General features: G+C 50.8%; 1 protein-coding gene across 4 annotated transcripts in view; it reads left to right on the top strand.

The window, feature by feature from the left end:
• Positions 1 to 1,263: 1,263 nt before the first annotated feature.
• Tmem181 (transmembrane protein 181) overlaps positions 1,264 to 26,999 on the top strand; it is a 53,784-nt gene continuing 28,048 nt past the window's right edge. For 2 of the 4 annotated variants that reach the window (XM_032894743.1, XM_032894744.1), the window contains exons 1-2: positions 1,264 to 1,406; positions 23,501 to 23,604. In XM_032894743.1, the coding sequence (XP_032750634.1) occupies positions 1,276 to 1,406; positions 23,501 to 23,604 (235 nt within the window). In that variant the 5' untranslated portion in view covers positions 1,264 to 1,275. Of the gene's footprint in view, positions 1,407 to 12,950; positions 13,078 to 23,500; positions 23,605 to 23,639; positions 23,781 to 26,999 lie in introns of those variants that run through there. The other 2 variants (XM_032894741.1, XM_032894742.1) reach the window with 2 other exon arrangements.

Genomic DNA, 26,999 nt, shown 5'->3' with positions numbered 1-26,999 from the left:
TAGAGCGCTAGCCTAGCAAGCGCAAGGCCCTGGGTTCGGTCCCCAGTTCCGAAAAAAAAGAAAAAAAAAAGAAAAGAAAAAAGAAAAAGAAAAAAAGAGAAACAAAACCAAGACAGACTCATATTCTAAAATTTAAACTCAATTGTGGACACACACACACACACACACACACACTAACACACTGGCTATTTTTAACAGGTTACCCAAGATCTTTCATGGGAATCTGTCCCAGATCCCAGTGAAAACACAAAATATATTTGGAATAAGTGTTTCTGCACTTACTCTTTGATTGACAAGAGACTGCAGCACTCTCTCAGTATGTGCTCTCGCCTGTTGGGAATTTCTATTGTGCACACTACTAGGCTAGTGGGATGAAAGCCTTCTTTCCACAGGCAGTATTTTGGGGGAAGAAGAATGGGACGTGGCATCTTTCTTGGTCACAACCCATTCATTATGCTTAAAAATAATATTGTGGGGGTTGGGGATTTAGCTTAGCGGTAGAGCGCTTGCCTAGCGAGCGCAAGGCCCTGGGTTCGGTCCCCAGCTCCGAAAAAAAGAAAAAAGAAAAAAAATAATATTGTGACATAATCAAATATATACATATATGGATACGCGTACATACATAGATTTGTTTTACCTTTTTGTGTATGATTTTTTTCCCCTGTATCTAGGTGCATCACATGAGTGCCTGAGGCTGTCAAAAAGGAGTTGAATCACTAGGACCTGTGACCCACTATGTGGGTGCTAGGAACCAAACGCAGGTCCCTTGCAAGAGCAACAAGTGCTCTTTACTGCTGAGCCATCTCTTCCGGCCCCAGGGATTTAGTTTCAAAGGCTTTTAGTGCCCTGAAAGGGAGGTGGGGCACGGGATCTGTCCGAGGTGCTGAACGCGGTTGCCCTCTCCCAGCCTTGGCCTTTGCCTACAAAACAGGGCCCTGGGCCCAAGCGCAAGCCGGTTTCCCTCGCTTCTCTTCCAATTTCTCTACTCCGTACTGGGCCCAGAGAGGGCGGCACTGGGCGGCTGGCGATCTAGTGCAGGGCCTCCCTTTCCCGGGTGGGGTCCCTGGTAGGCGGGCGGTAGCCCGGGGCTGGGGTGGCGAGGTGGAGCAGGCGCCTCTGTGCGCGCCCCCTCCCCAGCTCCCGGCCTCTGCTCCTCCCCCTGCCCGGTCCCGCCCAAGCGCGCCGGAGGCTCGGGTGCCGGGAGCTGGCAGCGGAGAGGGGGCGAGGACCGCGATTGCGAGGGCGGAGCGCGGCGCGGCGCGGCGCGGCGCGGGCATGGACGCGGAGTACCCTGCGTTCGAGCCGCCGCTCTGCAGCGGCCTCAAGCAGCTGTGCCGGCGGCTGCAGGAGGCGTACCGCGAGCTCAAGGAGGACCTCGCGCCATTCAAGGATGATCGCTACTACAGGTAGGCACGGGGGAGCCCTAGCTCTGTGACCCCACCGCCGCGCCCCAGCCTGGAACGCTCAGCCCCGGGCAGGGCGAGGGATGCTGGCTGAAGTGCCTGTGACTCGGGGTCCAGGGCGGTCCCAGGCAGCCGGGTCCTGGGCTATTCTCCATCCCTGGAACCTGAGTAGAGAGTCTAGCCTTATGAGGACCAGGCTTTCGTTTCCGCTTGGCTCCTCCCTCGTGCTCCCCTTTCTTCCACGCCTGCTGCCTAGCTGTTACCCACAGGGGCCTGACCAAACCCTGCTTTGAGGAGCCGATCTCCTTTCCTCCCCCACACAAATCAAAGCTAATCGGAGCGGGGGCGGGCCTTCGCCTCTCTGCTGGCGTGCTCTGCCGACCTGGGTACAAGGTCTCAAGCCCCAGCTCCTACTCTTCCCTGTGAAGATGCATGTAGCGGCCACGTAGGAGAGTCGAGAGGAGCTGTGGGTGTGGGTTTATTTGAGCTCTCTTGTCCCCTCACCTGCAGTGGAGGGGTGGAGGTGGAGCCCGCGGATGCCTGAGATGCTTCCTGAAGGGCACCTTTCTCTTCCTCCCTGCGCTGTGCTTTCTGGTAAGGAAGCACGTCTGCAGTAAAAGACCTTGAAAACCTAGTCCCTGAAGCTGTAGGGAAAGGACTCCACTGGGTCTAGAGGCACAGGCCTAGGGTGATTACTGACCAGCTGTGTGAGCTGGGAAAGTTACCTGAGCTGTATCTCAAGCTTCCTCATCTGTGAAATGGACAGTTTGAACCGGGTTTCTGCGGGTGTGGAGCCTGACAATATAGGCAGTTTACACAGTTGGTGGGCAAAGGTGCCAAGCTATATGCTGGGCCCAGAGTTACACTGTTTCCCAAAAACTGGGTCACAAGTAAATCTTCTCAAAGGCCTAGCAGCTTCCTGGGGTTGTATCATGGCCACGTAAGTCGCTACTGAATGGAAAGGCCAATTTAAAAAAGATGTAGTGTGGGGCAGGCGAGGGGACTGAGCAGGTAAGATCCCTTGCTATGTGACCATGATGGCCTGAGTTGGCCTCGAACCCATGTAAGGTGGAAGGCGAGAACCAACTCCAAAAGTTATCCTCTGACCTCTACAAACATGTTGTGGTATACATGTGCCTGGGCTCCACACATCATGCACACATGTGCACATACATGTAATGATGAATTTTAAAAGTATCTTGTAATGTAGTGATTTGGTGCCAAGACCGTAATCCCTCTAGTGAAGCCTCACGGGAGACCTGAAGGTAAAGGAGCTCACGGATGCTTCAAACTGCATCGTTAAAATAAAATAATCTCCCATCTCCTTTCCTACATGCTCCCTGCCTCTCTGTTCAGTGTCCACCCAGAGCATTGCTTTGGTAAAGAATCCAGCAAACAAGGGCGAGGTCCCTGTGCAGGGAGCAGAAAAGTCACACACGTGGTTAATCTGCAATTGGGTCATTCCATCCGTCCACACACTCAGCTGTTACTGAGTCTCTCCTGTGCCTGGTTTACCTGTGGGGGGATTTGTCAGTGAGCAAGAAAGACTCAGAGCTAAATCAAGGAGCTTGCAGAAGCCAGGGATTTCATGTTGTCACGAAAGCAAACAAGACTGACCAGGAAACACTTTAAGAAGAGTGGGATGCTCACTCGATGGGGTAGCATGGAAGAAAATTACGGAAAGAGGAAGGAGGAGGACAAAGTGCCTGAAGCCTGACAGACTGACGACAAGATGTATAGGACATCTTAGGCCAGGTCAGGGTGATTAGAGCCTTGACCTATAAAACGAAGGCCAGCTGGGATAATAAAAACACCCTGCCAGGAGTAGCTAGAGAGAAGGATTTGTTCTGGTTCACAGTTCAGGGTATACAGTTCATGATCGTTGGGATGTCCAAGTGCCAAGAGCTTAATGCAGCTGCTCATTTCACATCCATAGTCAGCTAACAGAGATGAACGCTCAGTAGCCTTTCTCCACTTGTACAGACTAGGGAATGGTACTGCCCACAGTGGACAGAGGTCCCTACCTCAATCAACACAACCAAAACATGCCACCCCCACAGGCACGTCCAGGGGCCTGTCTTCCAGGTGATTCTATATTCCGTCAAGCTGACAGTTAACTTTACCCATCACACCAGTGAATACAGATTGCATTAGAACAGCAGCGTGAAGTGACTAGGTTCCCTGGGGGAAGTTGACAGGCCGTTTGGCTGCCTGTCCTATGGCAAGCATGTGAATCTTTGTCAGTTGAGTTAGGTTCCGAAGACTATTCACTGTAGTCAGAAAGGGGCAGGGATTAAAGCTCCCCCTACCCCCTCCCCTCCCGCCATGAAAGCAAGTGGACAGCAGGGTGCTTTATACTGTCTCCTGTGGCAAAGCACTTCGCTGAGAACCGCAGAGACATCTGCAGCAGGGAAGTATTTTATTAGGTCAGTGAGTTATCCTCAGGTGCTCCACTGAGCCTGTACATCAGTGGGTCACCCCTTCGCACCCCAGCTGGAATGTTCTGGTTCCAGTTACAGCTGCTGGGTCTCCCTCACCCGAAGGCAGACTTGCTACTACACTCTTGGCAGCTTCTCCTCTCACCATCTTCGTTTCCTCACCCGTGATTAATAACTAAAGCACACCGGTCCTTTTATCCCCTGGGAGAACCAGGGACTAACCTCACATGGTTGACAGTTTTCTCTAACAGAGTAAGGCAAGGCACACAACTGTTAATGATTTGTCTCCCAAAGATGGCCGTCCCTTCCATCAGCTGGTATGACTGTGTACCTATCAATTACAAAATCTGCCTTTAGTGGAAGCTGTGACCGTGTGATCAGAGGACTGACAAGCATCTCCACAGAATGAGAGATAACAATTGTGTTGCCTGCCAAGAAAGGGAAAGTAGAAAGGTTGTAAGCTGGGGAGCTGAAATCCTGGGCTCTCGGCTCAGGTTCAACCCTTCGAGAACTCCCTGGTTAGAGGAATCACTGAATTCCACCACAGGATCACATCAGAAAATGAAGCCCCTGGCTGTCACCTTCACAAAGATGTTCCATGTGAAGATCCCCCCCAGAGAGGTACTCAGCTAGAGATGACAAACACTATGGTAGGTCAGCCTGAATGTGAGGCCAGATCACTTTGTTAATCCAGCAGATTGAGGAGGTAATGGAGTTCTTTTTAGCGGTTGACTGCCGTCCGGGGGGTAGGAGTGCATAGTAGCAGCCATTTGGACTGCTGCTGCTCATCTATATTCATGGAGAGGAGTGGCTGGCTTTCTGAGAATCCCTTCAAAAGAGAAAGAACAGCTTTAAGTCCAGCATGCTTCCCACCAAGGCAAAGGTAAAGAAGACAGACATGCTCACAAGGACTTGTGACGTCATATACTTCAGATGAGGAGCGGATGGGTGTCATCTTGGCAGCATCCGCAAAGGCTGTGTATACACTTAGCCAGGGTTCCTGTTGTCTCCTACAGAGAGACAGGCAGGATTCCATTAAGAGACAGGAAGCCATTCTTCTAAGAGCAGTTCTGTACTGATAACAGCACAGTATAATGTTCCCAAGATAAAGGCCAGCCAAACATTCAGCCACAATATAGCAGAGGAATGCATTGCATTGACTACGGAGTTAAATATTGTGGCAATGAACACTTTACAGCTGCTCTTGTCATATAGTGTCAGGCTGAAGAAGCTAGACAGAGTACACTGTGTTGCTGGCACCATGGTCTAGCAGACTGAGCTAACTGGCCAATAACATTGTAAGGCCCCACTTATTTTGTTTATTATTTTGAGACAGTTTCATATAGCCCAGGCTGTCCCTGAGACAGAATCTCCTGTAGCCTGGGTTGTCCCTGAATTTGCTCTCTGATTGAAGAAGACCTGTGAACTTCTGATGCTCCCATTCCCACCTCTGGCTATCACACTCAATCGCGCAATCCCCCCTGCTTTAAATACTATTAGACTTGGGTACCTGGGTGGATACACTAGATGTTGGATAAAAATAGATTTGGAGGGGTTGGTGATTTAGCTCAGTGGTAGAGCGCTTGCCTAGCAAGCGCAAGGCCCTGGGTTTGGTCCCCAGCTCTGAAAAAAAAAAAAATTAAGAAAAGGAAAAAAAAATAGATTTGGAGCTGGGAAGATGGCTCATTGGGTAAAAGTGCCAATTATACTCCCAATCTCTACATTGTAGTCACCATATATATATATATATATATATATATATATATATATATAATGTGTGTACATATATATGTATGTGTACAAATACATGTATGTATACATATATGTATGCATGTGTATATATGTAGGTGTATATATGTATGTGTAATATATATGTAATAATATATATATATATATACACACACACACACATACACACATATATACATATTGTCTTATTAGGGTTTTACTGCTGTGAAGAGACACCATGACCCAGACAACTCTTATAAGGACAACATTTAATTGGGGCTGTTCAGAGGTTCAGTCCATTATCATCAAGGCAGGAGCATGGCAGCATCCAGGCAGGCATGGTGCAGGAGGAGCTGAGAGTTCTTGTTCTGAAGGCAAACAGAAGACTGACTCCCATGTGGTTAGGAAGAGGGTCTCACTGACCACCCCTACAGTGACACCCTTCCTCCCACAAAGCCACTCCTCCTAATAGTGCCACTCCCTGGGCCAAGCATATCCAAACCACACACACACACACACACACACACACACACACACACACACACACACACAGGGGGCGCGCACTCAGTGGCCACTGTCAGCAGTGACCTTGGCTGGTCCTTCCTTTACACATTTCCAGGTTGATCTGTCTCCTGTGGATCAATATGACTTGGATCAATACAACTTCAAGTTTAAAGTCAGAGAAGCCGGCTTCTATTTGAGACAGAAAAACATCTCCACTTTAGCCTATGTGACTCAGTTAGTTGTGTATCTGAGGGCCGTCTTATCTCATGGGTTCAAGTTATTGGGGATACTTCATTGTAGTTCTCCATTAGTAATGCTCCCTCTCCCCTTCCCCTTCCCCCCTCCTCCCCCTCCCTCCCCCCCTCCCTTCCTTTTCCCCTCCCCCTCCCCCTCCTCCTCCCCCTCCTCTCCCTTCCTTTCCCCTTCCCCTCCCCTCCTTTTTCCCCTTCCCCTCCCTCCCCTCCCCCCTCCCCCTCCTCTCCCCTCCTCTTTCCTCCTTTATGAAAAAACTATGATTTTCATACATATTTAAAGCACACTTATTTATCTGTGGGGAGGGTGGAGGAGCCAGAGGATTTGTGGATCTGGTCCTCTCCGTCCACGCCTGTGTCCGGGGATGTAGCTCGGGTAATCGGGCTTGTGGCAAGCCCCTTTACTTGCTGAGCCATGTCACTGCTTAAGACTGTGATTTTAGAACCTGCCTGGCTCCGTCATTTCGAAATGAGAAAGATAATTTCATCAGCTTGTCCGATGAGTTGAAATGCATGAGTTATGTCCACATGGGGCTCAGTGTTGCAGGCAGCTCATGCCAGCTTGCTGTTCAACAAGTGTAGGGCCTGGAGGAGCCATGGGCCAGAGGCCCTGAGCAGGCATATGTAGGAGGGGTCGGTGGATGCCAGGGCAAGGCGTATGACACTTCCTCAGCTAGCCCAACCCATGCCTGCAGGCTTTCCCCTTTCCTAGCCTGGGGTCATCAATGATTTCTACGTGTTCATATGTCTCAATTTTCCTTCCATAGGGATTCCTGTCCCTGCCTCCCTTAGGAACAAGCACATTGTCTTTCCAACATGTCTGGACTTCTCCCAAGCTGGGACAGATAACTAAACAGGATCCTCCCATAGTCTTTCCTCTGTATCAGGTTGTTAGCTCAAAGCTTGAAGTTTCCAAACCCAAATTCTTCACATTTTCAATTACTTTCAATATAATTGATGTTTTTAGCTATTTAGAGCCCAAAACTTCTGCCCCATCTGCTACATAAACTGTGACTTTTCGAAACCAAACGGCTGCTGTTTTTTGACACAGAGATTCCTCTCTTTGCTGCTAAATGACACCCAATCTCTTCACCCTCCCCAGTTTCTTGCAGGGTCTCTTGAGGGGCTCTCATAAACGAGAAAACTGCTCTTCAACCCCAACCATCACCCACAAGTGCTGGCTGGGCGGTCCACCACCCCTGCCTCTTTCTATCAACTTACTGCACATGCCCTGCCCCAGCCAGGTCCCCAGTGAGCATCTGTGTGCAAGTCTGTGGGTCCTTCCAGGCTTTGGCCTGTGTTTGATCCTGAGATGGGACATGCTTAGAACTCTTGTCCCTTGGTTCTAGTAACTCCCTGTGCCCTGGTTCTTTCACCTCTTTGCCCACTGTATGATTTCACAGACTCTCTCTGGCATGGTCTCTATTGTCCCTGTGTGAATTAAAGCAAATAGCACATCAGACACCCAGTAAGAGGACCTGGGGATGCTCCTGTGTGTGTGTGTGTGTGTGTGTGTGTGTGTGTGTGTGTGTGTGTGTGTGTGTGTGTGAGAGAGAGTTATATATGTTATAGAAGGACTGCGCAGGGTGTGTGTGGGAATCAGGGAGAGTTACAGTAATGGAACCAGACATTAATGACTCTTATCTCCGTCTGGCAGCTTCCAGGTCAAAGGGAGAGGCTGGGCAGAAGTGCCCTGAAGTTAGCTATGGGGTGGGATCCTTAGCACCGCTGTAACTCTGACCTAGACCTCTGGACCTGCCCTGAGTCATTCCAGGACCTCTGTGTTTTCCTCTCTTTTGTTGTGGCATTGAGATGACTTGAGCCTTCCGGGACCTACAACGCTCACCATCTCACATTGTGTCCATCCGTTTACCTCATGGCGTATCCATGATGCCCAGTGCCATGTCGCAGGCACATCCAGAATGCCTTTGGCTCATTTCCTGGGCCTGTGCTGAGTACAGTCGCAGCAGCAGGGGCTGCATGCTCTCCAGACCTCTTTCTTGGTGGTTCAATCAAGCTTTAATTGTTTCTGTGAGAACCTTAGGGTAAGCGTCATGTTTCTTATTTATTCCTGGCCTGTGACTCTCTGCAGTCTATGCTGGCCTTGAATTCATGATGGTTCTGCCTCCGGTTCCCCAGTGCTAGTGTTATAGGCATGAGACATTGCCTTAGTTTCTCTCTCTTTTTAATTGTTACTTACTGATTGATTGCTTGGTTGATTGATTGACAGGGTCTTACTGTGTTGCCCTGGCTGGCTTGGAACTCATTGCGTAGACCAGGTTGGCTTCGAACTCAGAGATCTGCTTGCCTCTGCCTCCCACATGCTAGGTGTTTTTAATTTCTCTTTTTTTTTTTCCCGAGCTGGGGACCGAACCAGGGTTTGTGTGCTAGGCAAGCGCTCTACTGCTGCTAATCCCCCAATCCCTGTTTTAATTTGTGTGTGTGTGTGTGTGTGTGTGTGTGTGTGTGTGTGTGTGTGTGTGAGATGTGTGTGTGTATGTGTGTGTGTGTGGGTGTGTGTGTGTGTGTGTGAATGTCTGTGTGTGTGTGTGAATGTCTGTGTGTGTGTGTGTGTGTGTGTGTGTGTGTGTGTGTGTGTACCCATGCACACAGAAGCCAGAGGAGGACTTCCTGTTCTCCATCTTACTCCCTTAACACAGAGTCTCTCACTGAGCCTGGAGCTAGGCTGGTGGCCGGGAAGCCCCGGCAGCAATCCTCCGTCTCTGCACTCCTCAGTGCAGGGGCTGCAGGGGCCTGCCCCGCCATGCCTGGCTTCCTTTTTAAACTAATTTCTTTATTTTAAAAATAATTTAGCTGGGTGGTGGTGATGCATACCTTTAATCTCAGCTCTTGGGAGGCAGAGGCAGGCAAATCTTTGGGTGTGAGGTCATCCTGGTCTACAGAGTGAGTCCCGGGACGGTCAGGGCTACACAGAGAAACCCTGTCTTGAAAAACCATAAAATAAATAAAATAAATAAATAAATGTCCATACAGTAGATTTTAACCATGTTTTTCCTTCCCCCAATTCCTCCTTGGCCCTTCCCATTCCCTACCCACTGAACTTTGTGTTATTTCTTGCCCAGCTTTTCACATGGGTGCTGAGATCCAAACCCAAGCACTCACGTATGCGTAGTAGGTACCCTTACCCACTGAGCCATCTCTCGAGAGCTCTCCTCCCCACTACATCCTCTCCCTCTCCCTCTCCTCCCTCCTCCACGATCTCTCACTGGCCCGGGGATCAACATCCTCTGCTAGTCTGCCTGGTCACTGTGCCCCAGGGACCTGTCTCTGCCTTCCCTGCGATGAGGTCATGCACCCACCATGCCTGATGGCTTATTGTGGGTTCTGGGTGGTGGAGTCCAGGTCCCCATGCTTGCATGGTAAGCGCTTTATCAGCTGAGTCATCATGCATCCTTAAGGCTCTTCCCAAAATATTTCATAGTACCTCTCCTCTTCTCCTGAAACCCCTTCATAATATCAAGAAGGCCCCCGTGACTTTAAGGAATTGTGTTAGTGTGATCCAGGTACCCAATGTACCCAAAATCCTGACAAACAGATACACTGTACCATATGAACGCCCACCCCCCTCAAGGAAAAGGCATGGGGGGTGGGCAAGTTTTCTCCAAGCTACCTCCTTAGGCCCTGGAGCAGGGAGACGACTCTAAAGCCACCACTGATAATCAGGGTCACTTGTGGAAGTCCACCATGACTGCTTGGGTTTGCTTGGTCCAGGTCACTGCCCTGCCTGCTCCAGAACTTTTTGTTCCTCATCTTCCGCTACCCTGAGTGGACTAAAGTCGTTTGGTTTAGTCAGAGCCAGGAAGCCGAGAGAAAGCTGCTGATCTGTGTGTTGGAGGCTAAAGCAGAGGACTTCTTCATGACCTGGGGTCCTGTAGCTGGACAGATCGTCATGTGCCTGGGTCTGGGCCTCCCCCCCTCCCCACCCCAGGAGTTCATAGGACATTTTGATCTAACTGAGCAGCCTTTCGTTTGTTCCTGAGCTGAGGACGGACCGACTGCCTGCCAGAGGCACAGGCATGTGTGCCTGCCTGCTCCCGATCCCTCTCCCTGTGTCTTCCCACCACAGACCAGTTTGTGGGTGCTGCTGTGGTTGCTGCCTCTACGATGGAGGGAGCCAATGGGCACTCCTGCCTTGCTCTGCTCCCTGTGGAATGGAGGAGTCAAACAGCACTTGGGAAGGATGGGGAAGCAGTGATGTTCTGTCTCTGTTGTCTTCATGCACCCATGTGGACAGCAAATTGCCCCTTAGCCTCTGTCTCCCAGTTTGCACATCAAACAATGCTCCCTGTGCTTCCCCACCAAACCTCAGCAGGATTCCAGGGTAGGGTTTTAACCTTTAGTTGAAGCTAACTCTGCGGTCCCCAGTTTGTCACGCGATCTGTGACTGCGATGGTTATTCTAGGGTGAAGCTCCATGTTTGGGGGAGGGGATTTTCTGAGGTTCTGGAAAGGGCAGGTCGGGTTAGAGTCAGGGTCAGGGACAGGGTTAGGTCTCATGGCCACTGCATGGACTGGAAGCTTCTGTGGGAAGTCAGCTTCTGCTTCCTCCCGCAGGGAACTGCAGAGCAGAACACTGTCCCTTCCCACTCCAGTGAGTTGTTAGCTTTGCCAGGGTCCCCAGCATGAAGGGAAGGCTAGTGTCACTCACCGCCACTCTCCAAAGAGACCACAGCACCACTGCATCTAAGATTGTTCCTGTAGAGTATTAACTTTAGCCCAAAAGAGGATTTCTTGCCAGGATACAGAGAATACTCACAGAACCGGTGATGCAGCCGGTCCTAACTGGTCCTAGGAATAGCTGCAGTGGATCATGCATCCTAGCCCTGGAGGGAGGCTTACAAATCACCCATCCCTAAACTGCCCCTCAGCTCTGCTCTTTACTGGGTTGAGGGTCCTTAAAGCTCCCCAGGCGCTGGTACTTAAGCACATTGTGTGACCCACTCACTGTCCTGCACTAATTTGCTCTGTGGGCCCCTATGTTTCACCGCCCCCAATCTTGTCCCTTCACTGCTCAGATTGCCTGCTCAGTAGGAGGAACTCTACCTCAGGTAGATACTCACTGAGGTTACCATGGAGACAGGGTCACCACCTTCTGCTGGAGTCTAAAGAAAGCCCCAAAGGACTACGGGTCATTCCCAGATGCCTCATTTAGCATTTTCACAACAATCTCGGATTCTTAGTGCAGGCTCCTGTTGATCCCATCTGACCCTGTCCAGACTCATGTGGTCCCTGTTTTGACTTCCCACCTTGCTCTTTATCTCACTCGGCCTCCCTTGTCCTGGTGAAAACTCACAGGGTTCCAGCCTCTGTCACCACATACTCTGGCCCTTGTGCTGACTGACTGGGAAGCTCATTTGTCACTCATGGGCTGCCCAGTACCTGCAGGCACTGGCCCCAGGTTGTTTTCCTTGAGTACTCAGCGGGTGTGTAGGCTAGACTTTAACCCTCGGGCAACAGGTGATAGGACGGAGCCAAGAGACTGCTTCTGGGCTGTTTCTGGCAGTTTCTCTGGCACTAGCCTGTACCCACACAATCAGCTATGTGAGGCGAAGCTTCCAGCCACCTCAGAACCTCCCAGTGTACTCCTCCATTTCTCTGCCTTTGTCCTCTCTCCAGCTTCCCTAGTCTTAATGAAATTGACATGAAGACTGCCATCCCTTGTTCTGTCCTTGAGGGAACCAAGATAAATGTTAAGACAGGTTCGCCTGGTTAACCAACAACAGTAAAAATCGGGGTCAGAATTGGTCTGATGCCCTGCTTTGCCTGGCTCTGGGGGCGGGGTGGGGGTTGAGGGGGCGTCTCCAGGATGTGGGACTTTCAGTATTTGTATCAAAGTCTTAGGCCATGCTCACCCTGGTCAGAAGATGCAAGTTCTCACTGGTCCGTGCCTTCTTGTCTCTGGTCCCATATGAAAGCCTCACTTCTCTCAAGCGTTAGGAAGCGTGCAGGCTGGTTACTGGTAGGCAGTCAGCAAGCCGCTGCCTCCCACCCCCGAACCATTTGGTTAATGCTCATGTGCACAGTGTCTTCCATGCTAGCTGTCAAATCTTGGAAAGAGGAACAGTGGCAACATAGGGAAGGTGATGGATTATTGGGGATAACGTCCGTTTCACTGTGGTAGATTGGGATTGATGCGTACAATTCCTGCACCACGGAAGGCCGCAAAGGTGAAGGGCATTCTCTTATTCAGGAGACAGGATCAGCCACAGTCCTGCAGGCCGGAGCGTGAGAAGCTGCACTGGGCATGCTCCCTCTGCTTCTGGGTTGCATGTATCAGAAACCTGCGGGCATTAGTTTTAACGGTTGCCAGAGACGTGTCAACCGCGTGGCACATGTTAACGCCTTAACGCAGTAGTAAAGTTTGAGAGATGCTAATCGTGCCTTGCCTACTTCCCTCACCTTCGGAGGGGAATAGGAAGCAGCCATGATGAGTGTCTGGGGACTTGGACACAAGGCCTCTGGGGTCCGTGCCCTTCGGGTGATCCGTGGCCTCGCATCTGGGTTACCCCAGACGCCTGCCCACGTGACAGGTGTCCGGCGCGAGCGCTGCGGGAGGCTGCCCCGCCCCGCTGGTCCGCGGCTTCCGCGCACGTGACCGCGCAGTCGCGCTCTGATGCGTTTTCCGCGGCCGGCTGCTCGGCCTCACGGGTGGCTCTGGCGGCGGCTGCGGGACGCCGGGCGAGCTCGGGACGCACCGGCGGGGGCCGGGGACCCGGGGCTCCGAGATGGAACCGTAAGTGGCGGGGCGTAGCTTGGGCATAGCGTCCCGGAGCCCCCTGGCTCATGCGCGCCGCGAAGCTCCGGGCGCGCGAGGGTTTCAGAGGGGAACTGCGGAGATGGCTGGTCCGAGATTGCTTCAAGTCCGGAGTCAGTAGGGACGCCTGGGCTCTCGTACCCGCCAGCTGGAGCTGGACCACCCCTCACCAGACGCGATCGGAGTCCCCAGCTGCCCCCCGACGCGCTTCTTAGTGGCGTTTGGTGACGTGGGCACGCCGGAGCTGGCACAGCCTCGTTAGATCTCTCGGGTGCTGAGTTTTATACGAGTTTTACAATGTGCTGACTTGGGACACGAATGGTTTCTGTAAAGTGCCGAGGTTTTAACGAGGCAAACTCACACCCCAGGGACGCCATCCCCGAAGCTGCTGTTGACGCAGCTGTCGCCCCGGTGTGCACCGAGATAGCGGTGAGGGAGTCCCCGGAGTTGGGGCGGCCAGCTTAGAGGTTGGTAGGTGGCCTCAGGCGACCGGATGCAATTCCAAAGCTCATTCGGAGGGTTCTGGAGGCAGCAGGGTAACTTGGGAAGCGTTTTCTCAATGCAAGAGTCCACGGCGGAAAATCGTCTTTCCTCATACTTGCCTAGAAGTTTGACTGTGCTCACTTCAGCCGGTGATGGACCCGACTCAGGTGGATTAGAAGCCAGCTGGAGGTGAGATAGCCTTAGGCCTCTGTGCACAGCTACAGGGACTGGCACTTACAGTTGGTCCTCACCTCTTGGGAAAGGAGTTAGGGCTCTGAGGCAAAATAGCAGCTGCATGCTTCAGGGTGTACTCATAGGCCTGGATCTCCTTGTCAGTCCAAAGTCTCCGTCCTTAGAGAGGATGTGAGAGAGTTGGGCTCTGACCAGATCTGCAACCCAGGAGTCTGGGTTACAAGATTATGAACTAAACCTGGGAAAGCCATTACGAGGGAAAGGTTACTGGGAGAGATTGCAGACTGCAGCTTTGTAAGGATTTGTCACCTACAGTGTGGCAGTCCTGGGTGATTGCTGTCTGGGAGGCAGGCCTTGGGCTCTGTTAGGCAAGAGTTAGGTAAGTGTAGTAGTGTGTATCTCTTAGGATAATTTTCTTCTGAATCAAAATGATGTCTAAAAATGAAAGAAAACTTCCTAAATGTTAGCTGGGTTGGTAGAGATTGTTGTATCTCCTTTTTATTTTTATGTGTGAGAATATGCCATGTGTGTGCTGGTGCCGGAAAAGGCCAGAAGAGGGTGTGGGCTCACCAGAGCTGGAGTTACAGGGTATGAGCTTCGTGAGCAGGTGCTGGGAACCAAACTGGGGTCCTCTGGAAGAGTCATGAGCTCACTTAACAACTGAGCTGTCCCTTTGGTCCCTAGCCATGTTCCCTTACACCTATAGTCTTCTGGGCTTCTCACTGATAACCTCCTATAAAGGGGTTTCTCTCCTCCTCCAAGCTACAAATGAGGAAAAGGAAACGGGTGCATAGGGGTCAGTGAGTGTCTGGATAACTCAAGTCTCACTGAGGTGGCAGCTTCCGTGGCCAGACTCCAGAGCCCACACACTGGACAGCAGTCTGCAGCCTGCTGCTGTGCGCTCAGTCAAGGGCTGGGTAATAAGGCTTCATGGCTTCGGGATTCACCCCAATTTACCCTGGGTTCTGGGACCGTACAACCTGGCCCACTGCTCACATGCAGGTGGACTGACCCATGTCCAACCTGCTCCCTCCTCCTGTTTGGCTTGGGAGGGTGTTTGATGACCTAACCAGCATGCATCTGGGTGTGAGCCATTGGGCTTACGGCCCAGGAGGAACACACTTGATCTCCTGCTTCCTTACTGAGCCTAGGTCTCCCTCTGTTAAAATGTGGTACGGTTGTTAGGCCTTGAGTGGCCACGTAATGCCTCAGTTGGAGGCTGCCCAATGGTTTCTAATCTGTTCAACTTAGCTGGTGGAATTCAATCTTCAGGTGCCCCCCTCCCCCCCGCCCCCTGCAGAAGTTTCCTGTCAAATGTGGATCATTTAAAGGGGACTGTAGAGAACATGAGGGAGGATGGTGGGCCCCCTTCCCAAAGCTAGCCTTTCACATGATGGGTGTACACTGTAGGTTCACATCCTACCTCTATCTCCTGCTGACCTGAAGCCTGCCCTCCATTTCCCCTTGTACTAAGTGGCCAGTTCATGCCTGGGCCCAGTGTTAGTTCCCCAGGAAGCTAGTCTGATGTCAAGTGGGTACAGGAAATGCCAGCCTTTCCCTCTCAGTGGCTGGGGCTAAAGGCGCAGAGGATTTTAGATCTTCAGAGATATCTAAGGTCTAGACTTTGGTCTGTCCTGTTCTGGTGTTTTTATTTTTTTCAAAAATTAGGAGAAAAGCTGGGCATGGTGGGGGTATGTCTGAAGTTCTTGTTCGTATCTGTGGAGGCTAAGACAAGAGTTGCTCCTGAACACAGGTGTTTGAGACTAGCCTGGGCAACAGATTAAAATCCTGCTTGAAACATGAAACAAGTTGCTGGGTATGGTGGAAAATGCAGAGGCAGGTGGGTGGGTCTCTATGAGTTTGAGGCCAGGGAGTTGTACAGAGCAAACTCCAGGCCAGCCAAGGCTACATAATGAGGGGGAAACTATAAATAAATTATTAGAAAAGAATGTCCCCCTTCCAGGCATAGACTGCACAAGTGATAACAGGATCCGGCTTCAGCTGCTTCCTCACTACATTCTCTAAACACGTGTAGATTCACGGCCTGTAACCACAGCCTTCTAAGGACTCAGCTCATCACCGTCCTGTGGAAGAGAAAATGTCACTTTTGTGGTAGAAAGTGGGGACCCAGGCTTCTGGGCACAAAGCCAGCGCCCTGAACCAAAGAAGAGATTGTTTTTACGCCAATTGTGAAAAAAATTGACTCTTAACTGGAATGTGAAATGGGATGGTAGAAGTAAAATCCTTTTTCCACTGAAGTGGGGAATCTGGGTATAATTTGACCGAGTAGTAAACCTGCCTGTCATACTGTGGCGTGCTACAAGTCAGCACCTCTTCTGGAAGTGTCTTCCTCCGGCATCCCCCACGTTGCTTTTTGAGATGGTCTCTCACTGAATCTGCAGCTCACAGATCTGTCTAGAGTGGCTGCCAGTGAGCTCCAAAACTTTACCTGCCTTTGCCTCCTCGATACTGGGATTACAGGTGTATGTCGTGCTGTGCATGGGTTTACCTAACTCAGTGCCTATAGGGCAGGCTCCTTACCACCTGAGCCACTCAGCCTTGTGACGTCCATCTTCTCTGCTAGCCTATAGCTTACACAGAAAAGACAGGTTTTGGGAGGGAATGTGCCCAGGCAGACTTCACACACGGAAAACAAAGAGACTGAGAGCTCATGTCTTAAACTGCAAGTAGGAAGCAAAGAGACAGCTCACAATGGCATGTGGCTTTGAAACCTCAAAGCACTCCCCGCCCCACCCCCAGTGACATCCTTTCTCCAGCAAGACCACACCCCCTAACCTGCCCAAACAGCGCCCAACTGAGAACCGAGTCCTCAAATGCCCGGAGTCTGTGGGGGACATCTCACGCAAACCACCGCAGTAGCTGAGTTGCGAATGCCTACCATGTGCAGGCCTGGTGATATTTTGTGTTCCTTGCCAGTGATGGTTTGGGCTGTCGTTGGGGCACTGCTAAAGGCGCTGATGGTTGGCAGGTGCACCCTGAAGTGTTCTCTCACATTCTCCACTCAGCTAAGTCCTCCTTGTCATTTACCTACAGGCCCAGGCAGTCATTAGCTCTTGTCTCCCACCCTCTGCAGTACTGTTTTATGGACTGCGTGGGAGAGAGAAGTGCTTTGTGGGCATAATGGTGGTGGCAGGGACTCAGAGGCACTCAGCCAGGCTAACGTCCAGGAGACTGGACTTTCCAGATGGCCAAGCCAGGATGCTACCTGCACCTGCTGAGCATGCACAGCCGACAAGGACGGTGGTGGATGTTGGTCAGATAGCCTTTGGACCAAAGTGGCATGGGGCTGCTTTGTCTGCCTTTGATGTAGAAGACAAAACCAGCCACAGATGCTACTAAAAAAGGACCTGGGTTGACTGTTTAGCAGAGCAGAGAATAGCAGAACCCAGAGGAAGGAAAAGATAGGCTGGGTCAGAGGAGGTAGAGCTTTGGTACCCTGAAGTGATTGAACATCTCCATGTAGAAGACATGTACTGCTTGCTGCAGCAGCTCTGGGCTGGGGAGGGTCCGGGGGGGAATGACAAGTTGACCACATCCAGTAAAATCCTTAGCCCTGAGAGGTACCCTGCACTTCCTCTCACGGTGGTTGGGGTGTCTTACCCAAGGCAGGAGAGGGACCTGGGGCTGGCTCTAGCCTGATAATTGTCAAATGTTGAAAACATGAAAGGTGCTGGCAGATAGGGAGGGTCTCTTATACCTGTACGCCTTAGTATTTTGAGTTGGGGGAGGACAGGTGTACCCATTCATTGGAAGCTTTTAGCTTTAATAGACTGTCTTGTGGAAGGTGGCTTAACCTGCAGTGGGAACATGATCTCAGTTCCTCAAAAGTCAGTGACTTATGGCCAGACTCCAGTGACTTGAGATGGCTCTGTCTTTCCATCTCCACCCCACGCAGTTTGTGGCATCTATGATTCGGGCTTAGGCAGCTAGAAGGCTGGGACCTCGAGAGAAGAAGGTTGATGGCAGAGCAGATGACGGGGAGGATCTCCAAGTGGGTCAAGCAAGTGGACAGTCCCACAGAGGTGGGGAAGCAGGGCAGCAGAGGAACAGCCGGCTTAGAACTCATGTCTTAAACCACAAGTAGGAAGCAAAGAGACCGCTCCCAACCGCAGCACAGCACCTACCCCCAACCCCTCCCCCCCCCACCCCCCCACCCCCACCTAGTGACATCCCTCCTCCAGCAAGACCACACCTCCTAACCTGCAAACAGTGCCACCAACTGGGAACCGAGTCCTCAAATGTCTGAGGGGGCCATCTCACTCAAACCACCAAAGAAGCTGAGTTGTGAATACCTACCATGTGTAAAGCCTGGTGTCTGCGGGCCTGGTGATATTTTGTGTTCAGGCCCTAAGTCCCCTAATGTAGTGGTTACCGTGTGGGCAGCCATGAGAGATGGGGTTCTGCTGCGGTGTGTCATGAGAAGGTGAGAGTGAGTGTGGGGTAGGATTTGCATGGCCTGAGGAGGAGTTCAGATCAGGGAAGTGTGAGCACGATCCTGCCTGGAGTCTGAGGACGGAGAGGACTTGGGAGTTAGGCCTCACCTCTCTGTGAGTTCAATTCCCAGGACCTACATGATGGAAGGAGAGACCTGACTATAGCAAGTTGTCTTGGAGCATTAGGGCATGTGCACACATGTGCACACCCTGCCCCCCTCCCGGAAGTTAACAAACACAATGAAAAGTACAACACAAGTGGTAGAGGCAGGAAGTAGCAAGTGAGGACAGGTTCTTATTTGTCTCAGTGAGTTTGGCCCTGAGCCCCTTGGCCATGAGGTAATGGAGGACTCCTGAGTAGAAGTGCCTGGGGAGACACCTTGTCAGAGGTGGGTAGGTGTGAGCAGGGAGCCTTGGGTGGTTCCTGGAGGTGGGGAGGATAGTAGAGAAGAGGCGGCCAACCAGTGTGCGGAGGACTCGTGCTGTGGCCTCCAGAATCGGGCTGGGGGTTTAAGGTCGTGGCAGCCACAGAGTGGAGGTGAGAGGGGGCAGACTGCATTTTTACCTCTCCGCCCTGTGCATAGCAGCTGCAGAAGTGATCTTTGGTTGTTCTGACCCTGGAGGACATTTCCATGTCACCAAGACTTGGCTGGTCCAGGCCAGCTTGACATTTCAGCAGCGATTCGGATACAGCCGCCAGGCCGGTCTCTGGCGGTCTCTGGCGGCCAAATGGCTGTTCTGAAAGGATGGCTCATTTCTCTCGGCCGTGGCACCGAGGCATCTCTCGTTTGGCCATGAGTAAGTTTCAGACTCAGAGTTTATCAAGGATAGGATGAGGATTCCTGGCTGTCAAAATCTAGTTTTAAACTCAACCCCTACAGATTGGGAACTGGGAGAGCCATGGCAGCGATGGGCGGGACATCTTGTGTGTGTGACCACCCTGTCTAGCCCAGCGCCCGGCGCCCAGCGCCCGGCGCCCAGCTGAGCGCAGTGCAGGTGGCTCCAGGAGGCTGCAGCTCTGGAGCTTAGGGGTTAGTTTGCTATCCTGTGTCGTCCACTGATTTGGCTGACTTGATTGCTAAATCAGGAAATTTTCTACTTGGGTTTAAGTGGAAGCTTTTCTTTTTAATTAAAAAAAATGTGTGTAATGTATTTGTGTATAGATATGAAGGATCAAGCTTAACATTGGTGTCCTCTGTCTGTCTCCACTTTATTGTTTGTTTGATTCAGACAGTCTTGCTGACTGCCGAGGATCTGTCTGTCTGTACCCTCTGTGTCAGGTTAAACAGCTGCTACCACACCATGGGCACTGAGAATTTGAACTCAGGCCCTCACACTTGTGTAACAAGCACTGGGCCGTATGCCCAACACCTAAGTGGAACACCTAGGAAGAGAAAATGCTGTGTGTGTGTGCATGCACACATGTGTGTGTACAATATGTATGCGCATGTGTGTACAGTATGTGTGTGTTGTATGTGTGTTCGTGCATGTGTGTGTATATGTGCATGTGTGTGTATATGTGCACATGTGTGTGCATGGCACATGTATGTATGTACAGTATGTATGTGCATGTGTGTGTGCATGCACATGCATGTACTAGAGCCAGCAAGTCCAGAGCCATGTTCCTGCTTCCTCCTTGCTAGGCTTACAGGCATGTAGCGCTGTCCCCAGCTATTTTATGTATGTGCTGGGTATCGAACATGGCTCCTCACTCTTCCATGGTCAGCACTCTGCCAACTGAGCCACTTCCCCAGCCCCAAACTGCTGCATGCTTAGCCTTTCAAGGAGCCAAATGACTCTTGTCCTGGGGGTTGAGGGGGACATGTTATTTACATTTGACCTGTGTCATTAAGCACTTCCTTCATGTCTGCTCATCTGCCGAGTGACTGAGTTTAGGGTGTCAGTGCTGCCCTTGTTTGTTGAGATGGGATCTCTCTAGCCCTGGCTAGCCTCATACTTGCTGTATAGATCAGGCTGGCCTCAAACCTCCAGAGTGCTGGGATTAAGGGCGTGCCCCGTGGTGCCTGGCCAAATGCTGCACTTTTACTTCCAGGTCTCAAGTCTGCCCTTCCTGTGCTCTTCTCTCCTCCTAGCCTCTGCTTTTAACCTTCACCTGAGGAGCTCCATGTTGCTTGGTCTCTGAACAGGACCAGGTCACTCTGAGTACAGAGCAGTCATAGTTCACAATGGCTCTGAGATTTCTGAAAGTCTTTTTCAATCCGTAGGAGAGTGGCAAAAATGCCACAGTTTCTGGATGCCCCTCTCCAGCCTCCCGGGGTCCCAGTGTGTCTCATGTGACCTGGCACATTTGCCTCAGTTGGCACCATTAACATGGGTAAGATAGTGTTAGCTAGCACTGTTTCCGCCTCCCGGTCTGTTTAGCTTTGTGTAAATTTTGATTTCTACATGGAAATGTCTTATGCAGTTGCCTAGAAACCTTCCCTTCTTTACAGCATTAAAACAAAAAATATATTCAAACACACCATATAAAGAAATAGACACCTGGGTCACAGAGAAGGGACAAGAGGGACACTTGCTCTCCTGCCATAGGACTTTTGCAGGCAGGCATTAACTGGGTCCTATTTCCTGGGACCTCCTCCCTCCAGGGAGGACACAGAGAGCATAGCTGTGACAAGCGGGCCAGGCCTGTCAGCCCCAGATCTCAGCTTCCCTATCCTTAAACCCAGTGCGTGAATGGCAAGGCCCTGGAAAAGCCACATCTGTGCTGGGGAGTCTGTAAAGTGATTGTGGAAGTTGGAGCACAGCCGATTGAGAGCCAGAATTACCTCAGAGCTCTAATTCTCCAGCTGGCCATTTACCACCTACCTCTGCATCCATTCTGACTTCCTCTTAACTATCTGGTGAGACCTTTGCGATGCTGTAACAGACTGCGCTGGCTAGCCGTATGTCAACTTGACACAGCCTAGAGTCATCAGAGAAAGGAACCTTAATTGAGAAAATGCCTCCATAAGATTCGGCTGTAGGGTGTTCTCTTAATTCAGTGATTGGAGGAGGGCCCAGCCCCTCGTGAGTGGTGCCATCCATGGGCTGGTGGTCCTGGGTTCTATAAGAGAGCAGGCAGTGGTGCTTGCCTAGGGCCAAGGCCCTGGGGATCCCAGCTCCGAAAAAAAGAACCAAAAAAAAAAAAAAAAGTAAGCAGGCTGACTGGGCCATCCATGGCAGCCCCTCCATAGCCTCTGCATCAGCTCCTGCCTCCAGGTTCCTGTCCTGTGTGAGTTCCAGTCCTGGGTTTCTTTGGTGATGAACAATGATGTGGAAGTGTGAACCACTTTCCACAGTATGAACCCTTTCCTCCCCGAGTCGCTTTGGCCATGGTGGTCAGCACAGCAGTCTTGACCCAAACTGAGACACAGACCATTCATTAGATCCCACCAATCCCCAAGCTGAGAATATCGTCATGGCACCTGGAGACAGCAGCAGGGATTTCCAGTCACGCTGTGACCTGCCTGCCTAGTGTCCCCACTGAGGTACTTGGTAAATGTTATTGTCTGATAAAAGTTGACGTAGCCACGCCCATGATGGGGCCTGTCATCATCAAAGCAATTGAATCCGAGAACCTGGTCCCTGGCCATTCACCTTTAGCTCAGAATAAAGTCTTACTCCCTTTGGAGAGGGCTGTGTTTTACAAAGGAGTCTAGTCCCTTCCCAGAGGCCAGTTCCAGCTGATAGCCCGAGGCCCTCGGGGCCCAAATTTGAGCTGGCAGCACATTCTCACTTTACCAACATCTCTTCATGCCCACAGGATGGTCCACGGGTCCCCTTGGGGAACACAGACCCAGGGAAGCCTTGGAGGCTCCACTTGGTCTCTCACCAGCCACCTGAGTGCTCGCTGGGGCTGCACAGGGCCTGCATATTAGCAGTGCCACGTCAGAGTGGCGGTGGCTCCCAGCCTCACCTTTGTGCTGAGACCGCCCAGCCCCAAGGTTGACTTCCTGCCTTCCCTCCGGAGTTTCGGGCACCGTGGAAGGGAGGGGTGTGTACCATGAGCACAAGTCAACCTTTCTCTGGTTTCCAGGCCACGCCTCTTTCTGGGTTGATTCAGATTTCCTGTTCCTTTCTGCTTTAGAGCGAGTGTCAGGCCCACAGGCGCAGCCAGAACTTGAGCGCCTGGCTCCTCCCTCGGGGGCAGCCACCTCTTTAGGATGCTAGTGGGGTTGGCCACTTTTCTCAATGCTGCTTTTTTTATGAGTGAAGCTAACTGGAGTGCAAACACAGCTCAGACCTTGGCCACTCTGCAGGGCACAGCGTTACGTCTACAGAGCCCAGTGGTTTGCAGAGCTGAGGTTTGTAGGCTTCTTGGTTTGCCTCTCTAATACGCTACATAGAGTGCTAAGGGGGGAATTTTTTGTCTTAAAGATTTATCTTCATTTTTAACTTATGTTCATGCATATATATGTTTGGGGAGCGGGGGTTTGGGTATATGTGTAATTTTGCCCACTGAAGCCAAGAAGGCATCAGATACCCTGGAGCTAGAGTCCCAGGCTGTTGTGAGCCCCCTGACGTGGGTTCTGGGAACTGAACTCAGGCCCTTTGCTAGATAGAGTAGTACACGATCGTGGCTGCTGAGCCATCTCTCCAGTGCTTGCCTGCCTCCTGCTCTGTTCTGAGGGAATGAGTAGGCGTAGACCAGGATCAGCCCTGTGAATGGCGTCTGTATTCCTGTAGATGACAGAAGCTTGTAGGCCCCTGATGGAGGGAATCAGAAGCATGGTTTGGGGGATGCTGGGCTGCTCTTCACCAGGCTGGGGGACTTCAGCTGCATCTCACGCTGTGAGGGAAGCTGAGCTTGGGAGGCCAGATGGAAACGGCTGGAGCCTCTGGTCCTTGGTATTCTCAGTCTGGCCAGTGATAGTTCTCTGACGGGGAAGCCAAGTCTTCTCGTTGGTCTGAGCTGTGGCTCTCCTCTGGCAGCTACAAGTAGACTATGTAAAAGGTTATGTCACTTCTGTGGCATGGTGACATTTCTCCTTGGCATGGGAACCACAGTATTCGTTCTCCAACCACATGGGGTAAGTCTGTCCTGTAGGAGGCAGGCCAGAGTGGCAGTGGCTCTGACATACAGGAATGACCCATTCCAGAGGTGACCAAGGTCAGTGGGACTGACTGCTTAGTAAGGGGTGGTCAGCTGGTTTGGGAGCTGGTGTGCCTCAGAGGCCAGCACTGCTGGGGAGATGCCGGCCTCATGCTGCCAGTGTGGTGGTGCTGGCCTGGGGAGGGCCTGGCCATCCTCACTCCCGGCTTCTGTTCCACAGACTGGCACCCATGCGGCTCTACACGCTCTCCAAGCGCCACTTTGTCCTCGTGTTTGTTCTCTTCTTCATCTGTTTTGGGCTGACCGTCTTCGTTGGCATCGAGGGTAAGTCTGCCTTTTAACCATCTTCCCACTTACAGCACAGGTTTGGTGCAGCCAGCCCCGCTGTGCCACCTTCCTCTCAGCCAGACCTCAGCATGCAGGGAGATGTGCCTTCCCTCTGAGCCCAAGGGCAGACGGTGGTCGTGCCCTGCACCTTGTCTTCTCAGGAAGCGTAGCAGGGAAGCTGGGTGATGTAGCCTGCTGTTCACAGCAGCCAGGGCCCTAGGTCAGTTTGGTGGGGCTGGCAACTTCTGCTACTTGCCTTTTATTTGCTTAATAATAACAATAGTAATAATAAGATGTTAATTTATTATTATTTCTCCTCCTCTGTTTCTTCTTCTCCTCCTCCTTTTTAAATAAGCCAACCTGGCTTCGAACTTGCTTTGTAGCCCACTGAAACATTTCTGGAGTCTTTCGTGTGTCCCAGGGAATCCAGAACCCACTGTCTATGGTGGATACAGGCCATGTGAAGGTCTAGGGGAATGGGACCAGCATGAAGGGAGACTGAGCTGGTGACACTCCAGACTCCAGGGCCATGTGAAGAGCACTGGGCATTAAAAACTGTCCAACAATCTGTAGCTCTGACATCCTCTGGGAAGACTAACCTGTTGTTTTGTTGTTGTTGTTGTTGTTGTTGTTGTTGTGTGTGGGGGGGGTGTCCCCATCTGTCCAGATGTTAATATCAGATGTCTGTGTCTGTATCTGTGTGTGTCCAGATATTGATGTCTATCTGTATCTGGGTATATCAAGATGTTGATGTCAGATTGTGTGTGTGTATGTGTCCAGATGTTGATTGTTGATGTCAGATTGTGTGTTGGTGTCACCTGTCTTCCTCTGTTATTCATCACCTTCTATATTAAGGCAGGATCTCTCACCTGAACCCAGAGCTCACCGACTCAGCTAGTCCAGCCAGCCAGCCAGCTTGCTGTGGGGATGCCGTCTCTGCCTTCTGAGCCCTGGCATTATAGAAAAGTCCCTGGACCTGCCTAGCACTTACTTGGGTACCGGGGATGTCAGGTCTAGTCCCCATACTTGCACCTCAAGATCTTGGCCCACTGGCTGTTTCCCCAGCCCCCCAACTTTCTTTTTTACAGCCATAAAACAAAGGCACAGAAACTGAATGGTTTCCCCAAGATGTCAGGGGCTGGGGTTCCATGTCCTGTCCCCACCATGGGCAGCAGGAGCCAGCTTTGGCAAGAGAATATTCTCCTCCATTTCTTTTCCTTTCTTTTGAAGTAAGATAGCTCGTTCATCGAGGGTGGTTTGCGTTAGCTCTCCTGGGTGATGGCACAGATGCGAGGATGCATGTAACACCGAGTGTGAATTGCATTAAGGCTTAGTTATGTCCCGGGGGTATTGTGTCTCAGAAACCCAGGGTGGGAGATTAAGATGCTTCCTGCCTTGTGGTAAGGAAAAGGACACAGTTGTCACTATAGTGACTACAGACAACGCCTCCTCCTGGCTGTTAAGTCAGTAAGGGATTAAGCACAGCAGTTATAACTGTTACCAAGACTCATCCATTGTCTCACCTGCATCTTAGGGGAGGCATTAGTATTGTGTGAAACCTCAGTGGGACATTAGCCGGGTTCTGTTTCCTCAGGCCACTGTGTCTCAAACACCGCACTGTGTCCAGCCTTTTCTCTGAGATGAGGGTGGAAGTTAAGGCCCCAAGGCCAACAGGGACACAGGGGTTTCATCACTTTCTCTCGTGCACAGATTACATGCGTCTTCTAGAGAAGAGAAACAACAGGGAACACGTGCATGTATATGTATGTACACACATCTATGCACTCATGTGTACCCACTATATTATAATTATATCTCATTACTGTATACAATAAAATATGTAATACATTTATAATTATAATCATTACAAACAATGGTATTTATATTAAAGTGTAAGTGAATTACAATATAAATAAGTGTCAATATTATTACTAGATATAATATATACTATATAATATATACTATATATAACATAGCACATATATACTAGATAGAATACATTGCTAGCTATGTAATATAATTATGAGGTATAACATATATTATATAATCATATGTGGTAATATCCTTATATCTATGTAAAGTAAAGGAACTGGCTCACATGATTAGGAGGTTAAGACATCTGCAGGTCTCTAGTCAGCGAATGGGAGCAGGAAATCCAGTGAATCAGTCAGGGTCCAGGGGCTTGAGACCCAAGGGCTTGATTGTGTGAGCTCAGTCTAGGTCTAATTCTCATGGCAGGTGACTAAGGTTCCTACTGAAGATGGGAGACCAAATTCTCCTTAGCTGTTCAGGTCTTTGCCCACTTTCCCTGGGTAGAGCGGTCAGCTTTATTCAGTTGATTGACTGAACCGTGAGAGAGATTTACCCAGTAGTCCCTCACTGACTTGTGACAGCCATGTTTAACCAAACACCTTGCCATCTGCACCCTGTGCCCCACTGAGATTAACACAAGAAATTAACTGCTGTTAGCATTCTCTTCTTAATTGCTTTATGTGACAATGATACTATTTGAGAGCAGGGGACAGATTAGGGACCATTGTGTTACTACTTTGTTTTCCAGATATAGAAATTGAGGCCCAGAATGACTAGTCAGATTAGAGTCTGGGTTCTTCTGGTGCCAGTTCTGTGCTGGTTCCGAGAGGACAGAGTAAGAGTGCACTAGTTGTGGGGTCTGCTTGGAAAGCTCTTCCTAAATGGAGACATCCTTGCAGGATTCCCAAGTGCTCTGAAACATGAAGTTGTGCAGGTCAGAGTACATACACTACGCCAGCACAGTCTGAGGCGGGTGGAGGATTGTTGGTGGCAGGCTGGGGCAGCCATGGAGGCAGCCCAGAGAATTGGCATCATAAGCTGAGAATGATTTTTTTTTAATTTACTTTAAAAAGAGAGTCTCACTGTGTAGACTAGGCTAACCTAAAACTTGCTGTGTAGACCAGGCTGGCCACTTCATAGAGATCTGAAGTGGAAACTTAAGGGTTCTTTGGAGAATCGGTTGTGTTGGATGATGTTTTGCTGGGGCAAACATGTAAAGGAGAGTTTCCCTGAAGCAGACACAGGTGAAAGGATGGTCTACTAAAGCAAGACGTGGAAGGACACGTGATGAAGGACTCTTCACTAGTGACACGCATATATTGATCTGCCTTACATTGTGTAGTTGAGCTCCTTTTGTCGGGCCTCCATAGAGAGAAACCACCAAAAAGCTCTGGTGGTGTGCTGCAGTTTCTTGCTGCTTCCAGACTTGGGCTGATTGGCAGAGCGATGTCAGCTGAGACAGATGCATGTGCTAAGGCAAGACCTGTGAAGGACAGGTGACGTTTGAAGGATGCATAAAGAGGACTCAGTGGACAGTGACCAAGTGGCTTGCTTCTGAAGCTAGCTGTGCACCACTTTGT

The sequence above is a fragment of the Rattus rattus genome, chromosome 2 (assembly GCF_011064425.1).
Source record: "Rattus rattus isolate New Zealand chromosome 2, Rrattus_CSIRO_v1, whole genome shotgun sequence".
NCBI classification, from domain to species: domain Eukaryota; kingdom Metazoa; phylum Chordata; class Mammalia; order Rodentia; family Muridae; genus Rattus; species Rattus rattus.
The sequence above is the reverse complement of the archived record's forward strand: the minus strand, read 5'-3'. Positions and strand labels throughout refer to the sequence as shown.